General features: G+C 35.7%; 1 protein-coding gene across 2 annotated transcripts in view; it reads right to left on the reverse strand.

The window, feature by feature from the left end:
• ZNF236 (zinc finger protein 236) overlaps positions 1-20361 on the reverse strand; it is a 78055-nt gene that overhangs the window by 45473 nt on the left and 12221 nt on the right. For both annotated transcript variants that reach the window (XM_058833668.1, XM_058833667.1), the window contains exons 3-8: positions 18803-18967; positions 13950-14128; positions 12272-12396; positions 8875-9047; positions 6084-6230; positions 4198-4269 (exon numbers count right to left, since the gene is read on the reverse strand). In XM_058833668.1, the coding sequence (XP_058689651.1) occupies positions 4198-4269; positions 6084-6230; positions 8875-9047; positions 12272-12396; positions 13950-14128; positions 18803-18967 (861 nt within the window). The remainder of the gene's footprint in view (positions 1-4197; positions 4270-6083; positions 6231-8874; positions 9048-12271; positions 12397-13949; positions 14129-18802; positions 18968-20361) is intronic.

The following is a 20361-nucleotide window of genomic DNA, read 5'->3' on the forward strand; positions in this document are numbered from 1 at the left end:
AAATCTCTTCATATTCTAAAAATTTAAATACACATTAGGCTCCATCAAAATACTAAAAAAATTTGAAGTGTAAAAATCTAATTTCTCAATCTTAAATTTGAAATTGTGTATCTTAGACTATCTTAGTAACAAACATGAAGGAAGAAAGTGATAAAGAGCCTTGGTATTCATTTTAAAATCGGAAACAAAGACTCCTGTTTGCTTATAATTTATTTATAAACTTTCTTCTTATAACAAATAGACTGCTTAAGTATACCATTGCTGAAACAACTGCTTTCAATAATTTGTTTTACTGCAGAAAATAGAAATATGTATTTATACAATGGTTAGCGCCATAGCTGGGTATCCTAGGACACACCGGTTATTTGCTTCTAATATTCACTTCTGTTCTCTAAAAAGAACCACTTCCAGGTGCATGTGCAACCACATAGAGACATAAAAGGCTATCTTCTTTCAGATTATTTTTAGCAAAGAATAATCTTAGGTTTAACATTTGTACTATTTCCTTCTCAATTGAAAACTTCCCTGAAATTTTCTTTATACTGACACTTTAGATAGTTAAGATGACAGTCACTGTAGTAAAGAAAGGATGATTACAAAGAATTACGTTAAAAAACATTAGTTTGATTCGGATTATATCCTGTGAATTTGATGCCTCATAATGCCTTCTCATGAGATGATAAAAAACAAATCCTTATTTCTCTTGTATGCATGTGAGAATATCACTTGTTACTTTGCTGATTTAACCATTAGTTCTATTTTTCACCTCACTAGTGAGACAGAGAGACTCCGTATCTCTTCAGATTCGAATTTAGCAGAGGTTCTATAAACATTTTAATATGGGCGACACACTATATTGCAATGAGAATGGGATAAACAGGAACTGAAGGAAAGCAGTTTGCTGAAAAGTGCAACAGCCCTTTATAGAGGTAATTTATTTTCTGGAAATGGAATGTAGTGAAGCTTTTATGTAGAGCAAGATGCCTACACTAGAAGTGTTCAAAATTCTCCCAGGCTTTAGCAAGAGAAAAATTAGTTGTTAATGAAGCAACTTCTCAACATCGTCTTTGATACAAAAATTACAGCATTACATGTATTTAGCCACTGTGTCCTGCGTATTATACAGCAGTTTATATACAGTCTCATGGTGGTTATCTTTTCTGGACAATAATATACACACATGCACATATATGATGCTTGTTACCATTACCTTTAAGATACGTTAATTATAGAAAGTTTCAGAGGTCTCTTTCTAGATCTTATTTGAATATCCTATTTAATACATGGAAAATGAATTGCTTTTTTACTGTTTCGTCATTCCACTGTTGTTCAACTGGAACAGTGGACCTTGTGATGGCCCTTGGTTTGTCTGATCTGCTGTGTAACAGAGACAGTGTGCCTGCTCTAAGTGAATTACTCCTTCAAGTCCCAGTAACTGTAAAAAATTAAAGTAGATCTTTAAGTCAAGTAGTTTATTGTGGTTAACTTTTTCTGTTGACATCCCACATGGCTCCAAGAGTAAATCATCTTCACTAAAATTTCATACTTTATTTCCAAGTGTCAATTTGCCTAGCTTTGACCCTCAACCTTTTTTTCCTCTTCTCTATTAAGATGACAGACTTCTCCCTCTTCTTCGAAACAGAAGATGAAATCACATCTAAGTATTTCATCTGATGGACAAGGCAGCTAATGCACACTGAATCTCTTCATTAGTAAACACACTATAGTATTTTAAGGATTCTGATGGCTCTGATTCCTCCTGCATCATTGAAAACAGTTCATGAATAGTGAACACTATAAACAGAAAACTGAAAACCCTAAAAATGGCCAAAATGAAATACAGACCATATACAACCCTGGATCTGGACAGACTTGGTCAACAGTTCAACTGTGTGAGGTTCAACAAGGCCAAGTGCCAGGTCCTGCCCCTGGGTCACAAAAATTCCAGGCAGCGCCACAGGCTGGGGGCAGAGTGGCTGGAAAGCTGACTGGCAGTTTCAGTTTTGAATTCTGGGTGGAGAAGGCAATGGGATCCATTGCTCCCAACTCACACCTCTCACTACGAAATACCTGGTACTCTTCATCACATTATCACAGAATATTTTAGAAGGGACCCATCAGGATCATTGAGTCCAACTCCTAGCCCTGTGCAGAACACCCCAAGAGTCACGTCACATGTTTGAGACCATTGCCCAAATGCTTCTTGAACTCCGTCAGTTTTGGTGCTGTGATCACTTCCCTGGGGAGCCTGTTCCAGTGCACAACCACTCTGGGCGAAGAACCTTTTCCTGATATCCTGCCTAAACCTCCCCTGCCAAAACTTCAGGGCATTTCTTCAGGTCCTGTCCCTGGTCACCACAGAGATCAGTATCTGTCCCTTTTCTTCCCCTCAAGAAGAAGCTGTAACTGCAATGAGGTCTAAGTTCTCCAGGCTGAACAGACCAAGTCCCTATCCCTATTTGTGAGGTGACCATCCTCATCCTATAATGGGCCAAATGTTATTTTTTATACTTCCTATTGCCATTAATACATTTGAAAAAAACAAATCTTTATTGTCCTCCATGGTTCTGGCCAGCTTCAACTGCAACTGAGCCTTGGCCACATGAATTTTCTCCCTACAGCAAGAAGCAGTATTTCTGTACTCTTCCCGCATCATCTGACCTTGTTTCAACAGGGCACACACCTTTGTTTTCTGCCATATGTCCAAGAGAAGATCTCTGTTCACCCAGTGTGGCTTTCTGCCTTGCCTGCTTGACTTTTGACATTTGTGAATTGCCTGCTCCTGTGCCCTCAGAAGCTGATATTTAAAAAGTGACCAGCACTGATATTCCCCAGAACCTCTTAAAACATTATCCCAGGGTTCCTTCTTTACTAGCTCCCTGAGCAGCCTGAAGTCTTCTCTCCTCATGTCCAGAGCTTAGGCTTTGCTGGCACTTTCCTTCCTGTCAACAGAGATTTTAAGCTCTATCACTTCATGGTCACTGTGGCCAAGATGACTGCCAATCTCCATTTTGCTTATGAGATCCTCTCTGCTGACAAGCAGCAGATTAAGGAGGGCAACTTTCTGAGTCTGCTCCTTTAAGACCTATTCCATAAAGTTGTCATGCAGGTTTTTTAACAATCTTCTGGCCCAGGTTGTATCAGCTGTGCAATTCTCCCAGGTAATTTCTGGCAAGCTGAAGCCCCCCATAAGGGCAAGGGCAGTTGACTCAGAGGTGTCCCTTAGTTCCTCAAAGAATAATTCATCAATGTCATCATCCTGCCTGGAAGATCTACAGCATACCCCCACAATGATCTCTGCATTATTTGTTTGCCCCTTGATTCTTATCCAGGCACTCAACTATTCCACTGCCAACTGCAAGCTCCAAACATTCTAACCCTTCTATTACACACATTCAGTGCCATCCCTCTACCTCTTCTGCCCTGCCTAGAGTGGATAGGCTGTTTATGGTGACTTTAAAGCAATACTGCCACATTTCTCAGCTCTCGGTTTTGTGGATTTGATTGCAAGGGAAAATAATCAGTAGCTGAATTTGGGTAGGGAGACTGTAAGTCAGACAGTCCGTCCCTAAGGTACCATGCTGCAAACTACAGCTGACAAAGACGATGCTGTATAGCTGCAACAAAATCTGCCAGAATTCTCAGGGTGACTGGCACACACAGACTTTCCTGTACACCACAACTGCTTGCTATGGAGTTGCAGAAAGTCAGCCCTGCATCATCCCTCCCCAGCTCCACGGCTCCTCCTGAGCCCCACAGCTCCTCTGCTGCCTAAATTCCAACCAACTCAACCCATACGAACACAGCTCTTTCCTTCTCCAAACAAAACATGGTAATGCCTGCAAAATAAAGGCAGAGAGGTAAGGCAATTGAGATTTTTTAAGATTCCTTACTCTCTGGTCTTTTTATACAGAAAAGTATTTACCTACATTTTGAAGACCTGTTGAAGAGACTTACATGTAAAATCATGAGTGTGTAAACAAATGAGGCAAAATAATCCATTCAAGACCTGTTCCACCTCCAAATAACCAGCTGCATTCACCAAGGAGTTTCCCTTCACGTATCAGCTGATTCAACTCATCACAAAGTATCACAGCATACCCTTTTTCACCAGTTAAATAAAAATTTACAAATTTATGTACAGTTTCTCCCACTTATAGTCCTGACACAAAAATGTGACAAAAATTTCACACTTACGTTCTTCCATTTGTTATCAACAGGTTGCAAAAGATTAGTAGGGGATGTTGTTAAAGGCTGGGTGACAGAGTCCTAAAAAGAAATCAAAATATTTTAAATCTTTATCAAAAAGAAGAAAATCATGGCTGATACAATGCAGAAACATAGCACAGAAAAATCAGACTATGTGAGAGAAACAGAAGTACACAAAATCATCTTAGCTATAAATACTAATGCAGCAAATGACAGCAAAATGACAGCCTTACAGCCACTATAATTTAGAAAATATTCTCATGTATCACACAAGACTACATTCTTTGGTAGCACAGCACTTCAGGAAACTTCAGCTTTTGGAATGTGTACTTAATAAGAACATAATCTTATCCCCAGGTATGTACCAAGGGATGACAGAGACTGATGGCAAACTTCAAAATAGAACTATTGTACTGGAGATTTGTTGTTAAAGCAGCTCTGCAAATTTTCAGCAGAATGAAAGAAAGTTCTGATCTAAGATTGTTAATGCTAATCTAATAATGTACTAAGTTTCTAAAGCAATAGAAAAAAATAGGAATAATTAAATATATGCAGATTCAGATATAAAATAACAAATAAAAACCATAATCCCCTCTAATATGCAATTGACATGTCATTTTCTATCTCTGCTGCTCCTTGCTAAACTTTTTTGCATCAATTTTTAGAAAGAATCCTTTTCTCCCTTCTCTCTCTTTGCTTATAGTATTGTATGGCATTTTTTGCTATTCCTCTCTCCCATGCAAGCAGCAAAGTATTCATGAAAGCAGAGATAATACCACACTGCTGTAATACCAACATGCTAAGCAAATCCAAAATAGTTAATCAAACCAAAAAATTAAAAACAGAGCTGGCCAGGGGTAAAAAACATGAGGTAGTATGAAGGAATTCTTTTCCATCCTGCTTTTAAGATTAGGCTTGAGAATGTAGAAATGAAAAAAAGACGTAGAGAATATATGTACTTGCAAACAAATAAGACACATTAGTCTTCCTCTTTATGAACTAACATGGAGAAACAAATAGCATCAGCCCTATAAAACAGCTTCAGAAAATGTAAAAGAAAAGCTTTTCCAAACAACATTACTAGAAAGTTATTTCAAGAAGACACAGCTGCAGAATGAAGTTCATACTTCAAATTTTAACCCTCCTCTTTCAAAGTCTGGTACTCCTCATCACACACTGAACATTACAGCATGAATTGGAGATTAAGCAAAACAGAGGGGACTAAAGGTAGAAAAGGTTGTTTTAATAAAAGAAAAAAAGAAGAGAACTATGATAAATTAAATATTCACTGGCTCAAAAATACTGTAGTCCTATGAAACCAGAGACATTTTCTGAATTTTAGCTCTTTTTTATATCTTGGTAAAGAAAGAAAAACATTCACTGCTTCCAGTAAAGCTCTATTTTTACCTTTATAATCTTGCTAATAAGAAGCTAACATTTAAAAAAAGTTATCAGATATACACAGAAGAATCCACTATGTGTTTATACGGACTAGAATCATACAAACGATTTTTGAAAATGAGTTGAAATTAATACATTATTTCAATCGTTCTAAGACTTCCCCATAATTTTTATTTTATCAGAAGAGGCTAACAATTTTTAAGAACAAGAATTATACTTAGCTGCAGAATTAAACTGCTATATTTTCAACCAAACCCTCAAATTGCAAATACTTTTTTGCATATAGTTGGCCAATTTACATTTTCCCAATATTTAATCCTGGAAATTAATAACAAAAATTGCACAAAACTTGAAAAGACAAAAGACAGCTACAGATACAGAAGTTCTAACCTATCTGAAGAATTACTGGAATTAAGATATAGACCTAATTAAACTCTCAAAGGCATTTTCACAATATACCAAGCAAAGCTTACCACTGTAACATGAGATACATCTGTTGAAGCACTTGCAGAATTCTGTGGACCACCCATGTGCATCTTGCTGATATGTGTATTTAAACTACCCAAGCTTTTGAAGACACAGCTACATTCTGTACAGTTGTATGTAGGGCCATTCTTCACCTTTAAAAAAATAATAAAGTAAATTTTCCCTACATCTACCAAATATTGGTTTTCATTATTTTTCTATAGAACAAGTACACTACTGGATTATGAAAGCTAAAATAGTTTATTTCTTCAAGTTACTAATATGCAGTTATGGAATCAGGCTGGTACCTCTTGGATATGAATGAACTATAATCTATGTACATGACTACAGCTGCTTACTACCACTTCTCAACGTTGTGAAGCACCAGACAGCAAAACAAATGTCGTGCGGCAAACGAGGCCTCAGACTTTTCTCTCTTTACCATCTCCTACCATTCCACACTTAAAAGCAAAACTGAAATGCAACTTGATCAATTAAGATGTGCCTGAAGATGAAGCATCATACATAATACAAATGGAAGTTTGGAAGTATGAGATAAGAAAAATGCAGATAAAAACCAACATCATGAAGGGCATGGAAGTTTAATGTCTGGTTTGAACTGAATTTGAACACACAGAATGAGAAAGTGATCAGCAGCCACTTGTTTGAGACTTTCAGACCAATGGGTTAAGGTAATTAAAGCAGTTAAATTTGCAGCTTCCATCCATCCTCACCTTCCCTCTTCAGTCCACACAGCAATAACATCCAGTACTTGCAATGTGCAGGGAGCAACAAGGTATTCAAAAGAAAACACACTGCAGTACTTGCAATACAATATTGGTATTTCATATTTTGTGACATTAAACTAACAACAAGACCTTCAAAAAGAGGTATTAAGTAACAAAATATGCTACAGCTAAACAGTGCTTTAGGAAGTGAAAATAAACCTCCAATTCACTATTCATTGCAATAGCAGCTTCAATGTTATTTTATAACTGTCTCAGAATAAAACAAAGAATTCATAAGAGTTCCATGCAGGCTTGAAAAAAACTCAGCAACAACCAGAAAGAAAAAAAAAAATTAATAGATTATCCAAAGTAGTAATTCAAATTTGGGCTCAGGACTGCAAAACACAGCATAGGATGTGATCAAGAGGTAGCATTTATTAAAAGTACCTTATCCCACAGCTTGTTTCTTTCTTACAGAAAAACAGAATAACAGAGAAAAAGGTGAAAAATATTTTTTACTTCACCCCTAACTAATACTGAAAAAAGTAAATTTAAACTATTAAATCAATAGTGCAATTTTTTTGGTAGTTGGTGCATTTTTTTATGTAGCAAAAGCTATCACATATAGAGAGCTGTTAACCTTGAGGATGACTAGTCATACCAGAGAATCACAGAATCAATTAGGTTGGAAAACACATCTGAGGTCCTCAAGTCCAATCCATGACCAAACACCACTATGTCAATCACATCATGGCACTGAGTGACAAGTACAATCTTAAATAAATCTCCAGGGACAGTGACTCCACCACTTCCCTGGGCAGTCCATTCTGATGTCTCATCACACATTCATGAAGGCATTCCTCCTCATGTCCAGCCTAAACATCCCCTGGCACAGCTTCACTGTGTCCTTCTGTCCTGTCTCTGGTTGGTTTGGAGAAGAGGCTGATCCCCACCTGGCCACAGCCTCCCTCCAGGGAGCTGTAGAGAGTGAAAAGGTCCCCCCTGAGCCTCCTCTTCTCCAGGCTAAACATCCCCAGCTCCTGCAGCCACTCCTCACAGAACTTGTGCTCCTCACCAGCTTCACTGCCCTTCTCTGGACACACCCCAGGACCTCAATGTCCTTCCTGAACTGAGTGGCCCAAGCTGGACACAGTACTCTAAGTTAAATGACTTAATATAATTAATTGTATCACAAATATTAAGACATATCAATATAATAAAGCATATACTAAAAGTAAGAAACATGCTAAAAGGATCCTTAGTAATATCTACCATTGTAACACAAAAATGGAAAAGATTGCAAATCTCAGAGATAGGGGAAGAGTGAAAACAAAGATGATACTGTGCACACAGGAAAACAAATCAGCAAAAAGCATTACCTCAATCACTTCATAATTTCTAAACCAAAACTACATCTCTTTCTATGGGTATTTCCAACCACAAATCACTAAAAGTCTGCAAATTACTAAACACAGTTGCACAGCTCACATTGCTAAGAAAACTGTGTTACTTTATCACAGCAGTATCTTTTGAGACTTAAAAACTGTCTGTCAAAAAGAGGAAAAAGAGCAGACATAAAGAGGTCTGAAACATTTTTTTTTAATCTTACTCTGAAATTTTCTTCCACTTGTAACCAAAAAACCTCTGGTTTTTTGCAGGCTGCAAGACATATACTTCAAAGACAAATGACAAGTATGTTTTGCAATATAATTAGTGAGCTGCTGTTTGGCCTTGAAATTTGTCACCATTTTCTGCTTGGCTGCTTTTGGCTTATTTTCATGTGATTCTAGCCCTTGTTCTCCCAAGACTGACATAGGTACGTTTTTACACACCTAACCCCACTATTTATTAATCTACCCACGTACTGAAAAGACACTGGCAAATGAAGGTTTTGCTACTTCTCCTAAGTATACATTTATTCAGACCAAGCTAAGGAAAGCTCACAGCCAAAAGCAGCAAACCAGAATCTACACTACAGCAGTAAATCGTTACTGGTTGGAGCACATAGGAATAGCAAAACTGAGTTCAGATGCATGTTAGCACCCAGGACTCGATGAATAATTGCATTTACCTCAGAGTGAACTCGCTGTATGTGTGACTGGAGGTTGCCTTTCTGGGAAAAGGCAGCGGGACAAAAGGCACAGGCATGGGGCTTCTCTCCCGTGTGCTTGATCATGTGGGTCTGCAGAGCCCCCTTCTGGTTAAAGGCCTTCCCACACTCGCTGCACTTGAAAGGTCTTTCACCTGCAAGGAAACAGCAGCAGGAGGAGGAAGAGTAAGGAGATTCAAGTAATTGTCAGCAGTTTCCTGTATCTAAATGAAAAATTGTACCAAATAAAATACAATACACACGTTATTATATATGTTATTGGGAGATTTTGACAATAAAATTGTTTGCCTCGACCACCAACCTCGGCACCTACTCTTGATGAAAATGTAGCCCTGGGAAAGTTTTGTGACTTAGCTGAGGATTATCAGGTGAAAGCGTTAAAAGAAAGGAAATCTAGATGAAGCAATTATTTAAAACAGCTTCCCTCTACTTGTGGTTTGAAAGATCTCAGCTGCTATGCAAAATCATTGGAGCAAAAAAAAACAAAGGGAAAAAGAAAAAAGAAACTCACATATGTTTTACACCTAACCATGTGTTTTAAACCAAACGCAAATACCTTCACAGAAACAACAGGCCCAGAGGGTAAATGGACAGTAATAAGTAACTAACAGTCAAAAATTTAACCTTTTATCTGGTTTTAAATCACAAAGTCTTACAGCAACACTGCAAAAGATGGTATATGGTTCCCACTCCCCAATAAATTTTACCAGCCATTCATTCTTTGCAACCACCTACTGAAAATATGCAATGAAATAATGTTTTAGACAGTTCTGCCCAGAAAATAATTTAAAAAAACTGTTCCTACTGACTATTTAAAAGAAAACTAGCCAATATTGTTACAGAAATGCTGTCATGATTTCCCAATTTTGGTGCCCTCAGTGCTGTGCATAATTGCACTTTTTGTATGTTACCAGATAAGCATTAAAAACCCCACAGAAACTTTAAGTTACAGAACATAAGAGGACTGCATAAACAGATTACAAAGCTACATAAACATACTAATAATAAATTTTAGTTTCTTACAACCATGTGTCTTAATTAACTCCTGGAACTTAACACCAGGAACTCCGCTGTGAACTTAAGTACTACTCTTTTTTTCTTTTAGTGAAATAGTTCAGCTGTGGTAACTCTAGGACCTTGAAAATATTTAGCACCTTGCCTTTGCACACTTCCATAGCCAAGACCAGTATAAGCACGCAGTATGTTGTCTGCTACACCAGTAAGTACTACCATGTGCACATTAAATCAGTTTTAATAAATATTTTATATAATTTCTAATTTTATAGCTGTAATTACATCTACTTTAAGCTTATTAATTCTTAATTAAATTCACATTATCAGAAATAAAAGCAGTTTTTCTGAAATTGATTACAAGCATTAACTCACTGAAGGAATGTGTATCTTGTTCTGCTGCTTAGGGGTTTTGAAGGTGCTTTAAGGATTGCAAGTTTTAACTGTATATTTTTTTAAAGATATTAAAATAAAGAACACTGATTCACATCTGGAAATACAAAATTCCTATTAGGCTTTCATAGGCAAAAAGCTTAATTTCCAGTAAGAGCTTCTGGTGGACACATGGAAGGATTGCTTCAGGTTAAGTTTGCCTACGTAAGTAAATCTCACTATAAAAACGAAATCTTAATTCTGTTGTGGAAATGTAAAATTTCTGTATTTCTCAAGTATAACCTAATCAAATACAGATTTGAGAGGGGGGACAAGGGGTTCATTACCCATATATTAATGTGGGAATTGCAGTCCCTGAGACTTTATTTTTTTCCCAGAAGGGTGCAAGTGCTTGAAATGATTAGCTAGAACACAAAAAGTACTGCAATTAAGAGGCAAACGTAATGCTGCACATTGTGCACAGACCTGCTATTTTAACATGTAAAGGCTTGGACATTCTATATTCTTTGAAGCAGAGCTGTTTTCTACATATTTACAGTATCTCACACAGCCGAAAGCCAGACAGATTGTCTGCAGATTTAGAGTACTAACATACTTCACAAATTAACTGAGTATTTGCAAGCTACTTAGAAGTTAAAATGACCTCCTATCATGTGCAGATTGGGACTGCATTTTCTGTCTCTGGTTTCTCAACAGATAAATGTCTTTTAGTTTAAAAAAAAAAAATAAATGCCTTGAACTTTTTGAAGCTTGAAAAAAGCATCCTCAACCAACTATAATCTTGTTTAATTCTGACTAGAATAAGCTAACAAATTAAATGGAACCAAGAATCTAAAATACTGAAGTTAATATTCACTGACCTTTTTTTGATATTATTTTCAAGTAATTGTTTTAAAGGAGGTACAAGGGTGACCTCTTGTGTTACTTTTCTATAACTAAATCTGTAAAATTTCAAAAGATTCTTAAGAAAGTGTCACACAATGGTCTTTTTATTTCTTAGTAAACAAGGCCATTCTTGTAAACGGCAACTCATCACATCACTGTCTGAACAGAGATGTTACACTGACTGATGTTACAAACAGAACTGCACACTTACATAAATGAATACATGAATTAGCTAAAAACTAGACAAATGGCAGTTTATTCAGTATGTATGAAAAATACATATTGAACATCACTGGAACATCTTCAGTGAAGACTTTGTTTAAAGCCAAACTCCCGCTATAATATGTATACCTGGTTAAAACATAAGACCTATTCTTTTGTAGCCACCTGTACACTTCAAAAGTTCTGTATTATTTTATGCTTGGTATTTTTCAATTATTTCAATTGCTTATGGTTTAAACATGCACATATTTATGACAGAAATGTAGCAAAAACCATATCCTTTTCATTCTGCAAATTTGAACAGTCACCTGCACTTGTTCAATTATTAAAATTACAACCTAGGCTTATCACCTCAGAACATCACTTTGCAAGTTGAAATAAATCAATTTTTAAAAAATGCAAGAACACTACTTTATTAGTATCAATAATTCTCATGTACTTTTGCTCTTTTTGCAATTGTAAATTTTAGAACCCACTCTCTAGAGTACATAAGATCCATTTTAAAGTAGATGACTGGCCCTTATCTAGGGATTCGAATTTTAGGGCCCATTGAAACTCTAAATACCAAAACTGATATTTTCATTTGTAACAAATGAAATCTATAGAGTTTTTCAAATTTTTTAGCTGTTTCTAATCATATAAATCTGGAAATCATAAGAGCATATAAATTTCCTAAGCAAATGAATTACATAAAGTTTATTTCAAACCAACAGGTAGTTGCATCTAATGAGCCAAATGTATTAATATTATTTCAGGTCCAAACAGGAAGAAGACATTTACAGCGTTTCAGAGGTTAATTGATTTTTGTAAAACAAAAACAAATTAAAACAAACTTCCACTGCCTTACCTGTGTGTATTCTGACATGGCGTGTTAACTGACTAGGTTTCTGGAACGTCTTTCCACAGTGAGGACAGGAATAGGTAAACCCACTTCTATCAATATTTCTGTTGTAAGATCTGGTATTTGATACCCTGTGATTGAAAAAAAAAAATAAATTTATTAATATGAAATGTTATTTTGAAGAAGCTTCTTTTACCTCATCATTTTTATCATAGTATTAACGTGATGGCAACATAGTATCAGCTGCAACAGTGAAAACCCAAATTCCATAATGATTCTGAAAGAACAAGGCAAACAGTTATTTTCTCAGTACCTACAAGCACCAAGAATTTTAGTTGCTTCTGCAGTAAAAATCTGATAGATCTTAGAGGTTCTCTTCAGACATTTTCAGGGTAAATTCTGCCAGAAGTATACAGTGAATTCACAAACATTTGAGTCGTGTTTTGGTTGGGAACTTTCAACTCTGTGCAACTTTTACTTCTTTTGCCTGAACATAGCCAAATCCTTCATTCTGAACTAGAATACACAAATCTCATAAAATAGAGTACAAATGCACTTGCTGAAGTCTGGTAAGAGCAATTTAAGAATTTAACAACACAAATATTCACCGTTGACCCTCAAATACAAATCACACTCTCCACAGAATCACACAAAGAGAGAATACAAATTCCCAAAATTCATTTTGCTACAGATCAAACCAACTAGTTTATTCATCCTAACATCTCTGCACAGGAGATGTGCACAAGAAGAATGGCTTTAGGAGGTAATACATTTATATAACCCAATAGAAACCTAACTTGATATTTCAAACCTTTAAATTTCTGTTCGCAGATGAAAATTTACAGCACTTGTTTAAACCTCCTGCAACACAACTATTAACATCTTAGAATTAACTGTATTAACTTCTAGTAAAAGGAATTGGAAATAGACAGGGCTTATTGTTTTTAAATATGTAATTTTCCTTATCTGTTTTTTTGTAGAAATAGTGAAAATTAAAAGAGATATCACCCGTCACTTTAGGCTTTATTAATATATAAAGTAAACCAAGAGAAGATTTTCTTCCTTCTAACTTTAAGTAATTCTTACCTTCCTAAAAGTAAACTAGAGAGCTGAAAGAAAGGACAGAACAAATATTTACCAAAAATAAGAACAGCATTTACCAGGCCTCTTTTTTACCCCCTTCATTTTGTGCTTTTTTAGATTTACAAGAAACTCATGGGAGGTTATAATGAGGACCTCTTGGGAAAGATGATCAAACTGCAAAGTACAAATTACATCTTTGCAGAATGAAAACATTAAAACTTTTGTCATTATAATAAATGCCATGTAAAATTAATATACATTTGCTTCAATATACTGCTATTGGTGCTTAAAATCATAAACACTTTACATTAGAGAAACTTAACCCATGCTTACAAATAGCTAGTATATGAACTATGCTCAGTATGTGTGCCTAAACAGAAAAACAGGGGGAGAAAAAAAAAAAAAAAGAGGCCTCCAAAAATAACCACTAGTTAAGCAAGGTTTTAAAAAGCAAGTGTCATTTTAGAGCAGCATACCAAAGAAAAGAAATGATCTGCATAAATCATGGTATTTTGCTGACTGGAAATACTACTCCTGCTTTTCCCAGCTACCACCATAAAAGTAACATCTGCTCATTTTGTTATAATCCCATGATTGTCACCTTATTTTATAGTGAGTTTTCATGTGCTCCTTTAGCTGTGAGGAAGTTTCAAATTCTTTTTTACAAGACTTGCAGCTGTGAATCCTACTGCCTGCCAGTTCCTGACGATGTTCTTCCATGTGTATGGACAGCTGACTCTGTAAAGTGAATTCATCTCCACACTCTGAACAGATAAGATTCTGAAAGAGATAATAGAGACTGATTTTTCAAAACAGCAGTGCACAAGCTTTGCTCAAGTAGATTAACTTATCCATCTATGGACATTGGCAGCTGGAAGCAAGCAGCAAGAGAAGTATACAAGCAAGAAAAATGTATGAGCCCTCTGATATAAATCATGTACAATAATCACTGCAAGATTATATTAATATTTGTATTTTAAGAAACTCCACTAGAACTGAGTTCTGAAAAACTTCATATGGAAACAGAAACAAGCAGTTCAGTACCATCCTCACCACTCCTTAATTCCTTGGTGGGCTGGTTCAAGACACACACAGAAGCTCACCTCAGTGCCATTACACAGTGGTCTAGAGAAACATCTGTAAAAAATAATTACTTTCTAAAACAAAAGCATGGTAACTGTGGATTCAGGGATTTCATACTTTTGCAGATTAAATTTATATTGATTGTCACTTTTAAACAGTAATCTCACCACAGTTAGCACTGACTTCTTAAGCTTTCTCAACAGTAAAGATGACAGAAATAGAGGGACACGATGTTTTTAAGAGGTACCTCTTCAACCCATTAATTTTAAAAGTGTTAAACACACCATTTTCCAGTTATATTAGTATTCCATGTCATTTAGAACAGAAATTATATTTCTAATGTTTAATGCAAAAGTGTTGCCATTTCTCTGAAATTCAGAGTAAGAACCAAAGTCAAATATTGTTTCTGTGAAAATTAAAAGCTCTGCATTTATTTGATTTCCTTTTGCCTTTTGAAATCATTAATTTTATCCGTCAGTCTATTTTAGAAAACCTAAGCTGAGAGTTAATCTTAAATGTCTAAAAATATCCATCTGTTAAATGTTCTTCACTGGTGTGCATAAGTAACTTCAGACAGGTTTTCTATCAGCTCAGTTTTCAGTAATTGTGATTATCACTGCAAATTGAAATTATTTTTATCCTGCCCCCTTTTTTCCCTCTCCCATGATGATCAACAAAAAAAATAAAAACAAACAACAGAAAGCAACAGTGTTCATTTCAAGAAAGATATTGACAAGAAGGTTTTAATCAAGAGGAACACAGGTATGCAATGGACTGTTTTGACAATGAATTTGTTCTTTAAGTCTGAAAAAATAATTCTGCAGTACCACATTTCCAGACAAAAGCTTAAAAAGCTGAAGTCCTTTAATGAAATTAATTACCAACTCAAAAATTATTTGTTTCATCTAACCTAAATGTCATTATTACTGGATTCAAGTTACAGAGTGAGACAATAAATAACTAATACTTTTTCTTCTAGGACATACATTTAAATATGAATACTTCTTATGAGCATCTACTGTTCTTATACAACAAATTTAGTTTATGATTTTAGATTTCTAGAAGTGGAAGAAAATTTTATGTAGGAAACTTAAAATTACTATGCCAAGCTCATGAACCTCAAAACTGAGGGATTTTGAATTGCTTCTCAGCATTTTTCAGACATGCATATGCAGCATGTTAAGTTGCAAATATACATATTCTATTAGGCAACTTCTACAAACAAAAAAAATAAATAGCCTAAAATGAAGTATTTGAGACAATTAAAGTCCTCATTATTCTATTCAGTAATGTGGAATTTGCTGTAGGAAAGCAAGAGCACAGTAAAGCAGAAAACTACAAAAACCCACCAATGTATCATGCCAAACAGACTCTGCTATAGGCAGTACCAAATGTATTTTTTTTGCTTCTCAAGCGAAAAAAAAAATCACCACCACAAACAGAACAAGTAATTGAACACGGTAACCTCACTATGGTTAAACTCACATTTTAACACTAAACAAAAGGGGCTAATCATACGCAAAATTCCCAAACTCAGAAAAAAAAGTTTAAAGTTCTAATAATTGGATTCTTCCTTTTTACCTCTCCCTATCTTACCAGATGCAACATCTAAAGAACACTTTGGAACTTATGATCTTCACCTGTCTGGTATCTATGACTCCCAGCATCTGTAAAGGATTTTAATCAGCACTTTTGCAAAAGATCATTTGTCACTAAAGGACGCAAAATGATTCACACAACCACTCTTAGTGTCAGAACATAAACCCATGACTTTATTCTCTGACTCCAGTATTTACAGATTCTCAACAATGACCAGGGATTGGATAATTAAGTTACCACCTTCCCAATCACACTGGTCATGTGAAATGTCCATCAAAAGATGCTTCTTAGAAGGAATGTGATAAACAACTTATGTTTACAGGATTTTCATGGGAAAGTAACTAAAACTATGAAAACATTATCAGAAGGCTTAATTTTCAGGACGACAATCATTGCTCATGAATTATTAGACAGTACAAATCAAATACAGCGAGTATTTCTAAAAAAAACCCTAACAAACAAAACATGAAACAAACAAGCAAAACCCCAACATCAAACAACGTAAAATATAAAAACCCAAACCAAGAGGATCTTATAATGAAGGAATTTTCATTTTTATATCCACCGAATATCAGTTTTAACTTTTTCAATATATTAAGGTGTTCTTAAAGCCCAGAAGTCCCTCATGTTCATGAAGAAATAAATAATTTGTGTTTCAAGTTCTTATTCACCATTTCTGTCCTGCCAGGGCAAAATGTAGCAATGAAAACCATTGCACATTTCCACTGAAGAAATGGACAAGATAAACAATCCTCAAGAAGATGGGGCATATTTACACAAGATATATTCTTTATGACTTCTCGTGAGAAAGCTACCCCCTATTAGTGAGGAATTTCAAATGTGAAGTTTTTTCCTCACACCCGTTTATCACACACAAATCACCAAAGAAGGTGAGGAAAAAATAAGAGTCTCTTGCAAGCTCAGTAGTAATAGCCCAGAAAATTCCTTCCAGAACCTCCCACAGGGAGCAACCAATCACAAAAATCTAAGTTTCACAAACAGACACACTCTCCCAAATCTCACTGGAGCTCCCAAGAAGCTAATCACTTTAAATTTCTTGTTCTTGGCCATCTGCATTCATCTGTAGATAAAGCTGCCTGATCAGCACAACACAGGGGTAAAGTTCCCCAAATTTCATTTTGTGAAGCCATGTCCTTAACCTCTATGCATGTCCCTTAATGTATGTCCCCCCATAAGCACCTCTGCTCTGATTTCAGATTTTTAACTCTTCTAACAGCAAAAGGAAGAAGAGCAAACAAGATGGAAAATGTACTTCACCAATAACTTATTAACCTGCACATTGTGGAAAACTCCTCAATGTCAATTAGTGTCATCACGAATACCCTCTTGTTCAAGTTCAAATTCCAGCTCTCCTGCAGGTCCTGTGCGTAATTACTGTGAAAGTTATTCCTGCAGTTTTATGTGAATTAATTGTTACATTTGTCTCTGTTTTTCCACAAAACTATTGGGTACTATAAGAAACACATTCATTAGCAATTGAAATATGTTCGTATTTTTATTAATTTAATTTTCAAGCTGCAGATGGAATTTTAAACTGGAAGGCATCACACAGCCTATTCTTCTGACATCTGCACCAAAGCAACAAAATCAGCACTGCTGAAGTACATGAAAAATCACTTAGTGGTAGAAACAAACACCAAAAACCACCCTTGGGTGTCTTTCTTGATGCTTAGTTTCCTTATTCTGATGTGCTTAGCAATTCATAAATCAAGTTCCCTTAGTAATACCAATTAAGCCATTTATCATTATAGATATATTAATATGCAGCAAAATTGTACTCTAGTCCACTTAACTTGGCTGCCTACTTGACTGTGTACATGACAAAACATGAGCTAAAATGATTAACAAGGAATACAATCTCTACAGATGGCATGCCCTGCATCTGGTTTAGGGAAAAGTGCACACAGGCCTATTATCTCAGACTTACAGGTCAAAACTGCTGTAAGCTGTCGGCAATAGGCATGGAGAAACACACCACTGTTGCATTTATGATTAGAAGTCTGACAATAAAAGTGCATTCTTGATTCAGCTCAGATTCTCTAACACAAAGGGCAATTTTAAATAAGCCTTTACAGGAGGAAGAGGCAATTACATGATCGAAAACTTGGTATTTTTGGCACTGCCATCAACTGGCAGTTGTAGCAATGCAGTAATGGCTTTAAAGTGTGCAAAATACACCTCTATGTATTAACTGTTTGCTAAGAATTTAACCAACACTCTATCAAAATAGAAAATGAAATTGTGAGAGGGGAAGGAACAAGTACTCTCTCAAGTGAAACAACCAACCACTCCAAAACAAGACATGGGCACTTAAGATAAGGGAACAGCTTCATCTATTTCTATGGATGGTGAGAGTGCCTCTCCATGACATCTGCCATCAAACATCATCACACATTACTTATTATACGTGGGCATATCAATGTATATTAGGTCACAGAATTATCTTCAAAATAAAAGTATGTGTAAATAACCAATCAGTTAATGTTTATATTTAGTATAATATAGTATCTATCAAACATGCTCAAGTTCCTTTTGTTCATAAAGGCACAATGGGAATACTGATTTATATTCAGGTTATTAATTTCTGTCTGTAACTAATATTAAAACAGACTCCCCACTTAAAGTTTTGTATTTCTTCTGAACAAAATCATTTATTCAATCCTCCAATCTAAAGCATAAAGGTAAGGGATTAAATAAAACCACTATGACATATCTCTTTAAAATTAAGTTATAATGTTTGTAATTAATTACCTCCTCTTTCTCATGTAGCATTATATGTGCTTTCAGACTGGCTACTCTGGAGAACTTCTTGTTGCAGACAGGACATGTAGGATCCTCGCCATTGTGAGTACATTTGTGAAGTGTCAAGTTGAATTCAACATTAAATGACATGGGACACTGGTCACACCGGTGAGGCTGTTTGTTAAAATCACAAATAAAGACAAAATTCAGTCTTCCCATAAGCTACATATACCCTGAGTAACACATATAACCATACAAATCAAAGTGTTAAACATTAAAAAAAGACGAATTCAAGCACCTATAGAGGATAATGATGCTTAATAATATCAATATTAATTACTTTATCTTCTTCACTACGGAACATACAAATACAGCATTACAAGAGCACAAAGGGAAAGAAAGCAGGGGAACTAAGGAAACCAGAGACCCAAAACTGAGACTGTCTGAAAAGAGTGAAGTTAGTAGGAGAGAGGAATGAGCAAGAGACAGAAACACATTTTTCTCCTTTAACTGTGATCATGATTCACCCAGAGGGTGGCTGGGTACTGGAACAGGCTCCCCAGGGAAGCAGCCCCAGCACCAGACCTGACAGAGTTCAAAGAGAATTTAGACAATGCTCTCAGGCACTTGCTGTGACTCTTCGGGTGTCCTGCACAGGGCCAGGGCTTGGTCTTGATGATCCCTGTGGATCCTTCCAACTCAGCATATTCTGAGATTGCATGAAATCTCCTTAAGTAAAACTAATAATCAAAACAGCAAAACACTTAGTTTATACTAGGCCTGACTGCTCTTCACTTGGTATCTGCACAACCAGTTTTCATTCTTTAAGAGCAGTTTCACTTTCAGACTTAAAGGCTCTCACATAAATCTGCAATAGCATGGGTACAACTTTATCAACTTTACAACACTGAAACTAGTGTAATTGTTCTTTGTATACGTGAATTATCTCCAAGTGCTATGTTTTGCAAAATTTAATCTGTATTTAGGGCTACCTCAAAAAGTAATAAAATTATTTTCCTACCACATGTAAGTAGTTCTAACTTTGTTAAATAGAAAGCAAGGGAAATAAATTAAATGCTTCATATTACAGATGCAACTTGTGGTAAAAAGCTTCATTTAAAAAACCAGTCCGGTCTTAATCACATATCTGTAGTCTTCTCTTTCTTTCCCAAATTTGATTTGTAAGCAGCTAAAGAGAAGACATTAATCTATTGATCAATACATACATACTAAATTAGTTTACCAGTAGGGTCCTGTTAATATAAACATTATTTTCTTTTTATTGCTAATGTATAGAACCACTTTGCAAACTCTATTGAAAAAACTCACACTTTGTCATCTACCTGGGTATTTTACATATCAAATAAAATGGCTAAAATTAAAAATTGCTGATCTGGAAACAACAATCCAATTAAAGGGCATCAAAGAAAGTCCTATCTCAAAGGAAACATGAGAAAACATGAAAGAGAAATGTCACAGAACTCTGAGGTCCCGAAGTAATAATTATCAGTGCTGTGACTGAAGAGAAATGGAAAAGTTGTCTTGTGTTAGCTTCACTTGACAGTATA

This window comes from Poecile atricapillus, chromosome 2 (genome assembly GCF_030490865.1).
Source record: "Poecile atricapillus isolate bPoeAtr1 chromosome 2, bPoeAtr1.hap1, whole genome shotgun sequence".
Lineage (NCBI taxonomy): Eukaryota > Metazoa > Chordata > Aves > Passeriformes > Paridae > Poecile > Poecile atricapillus.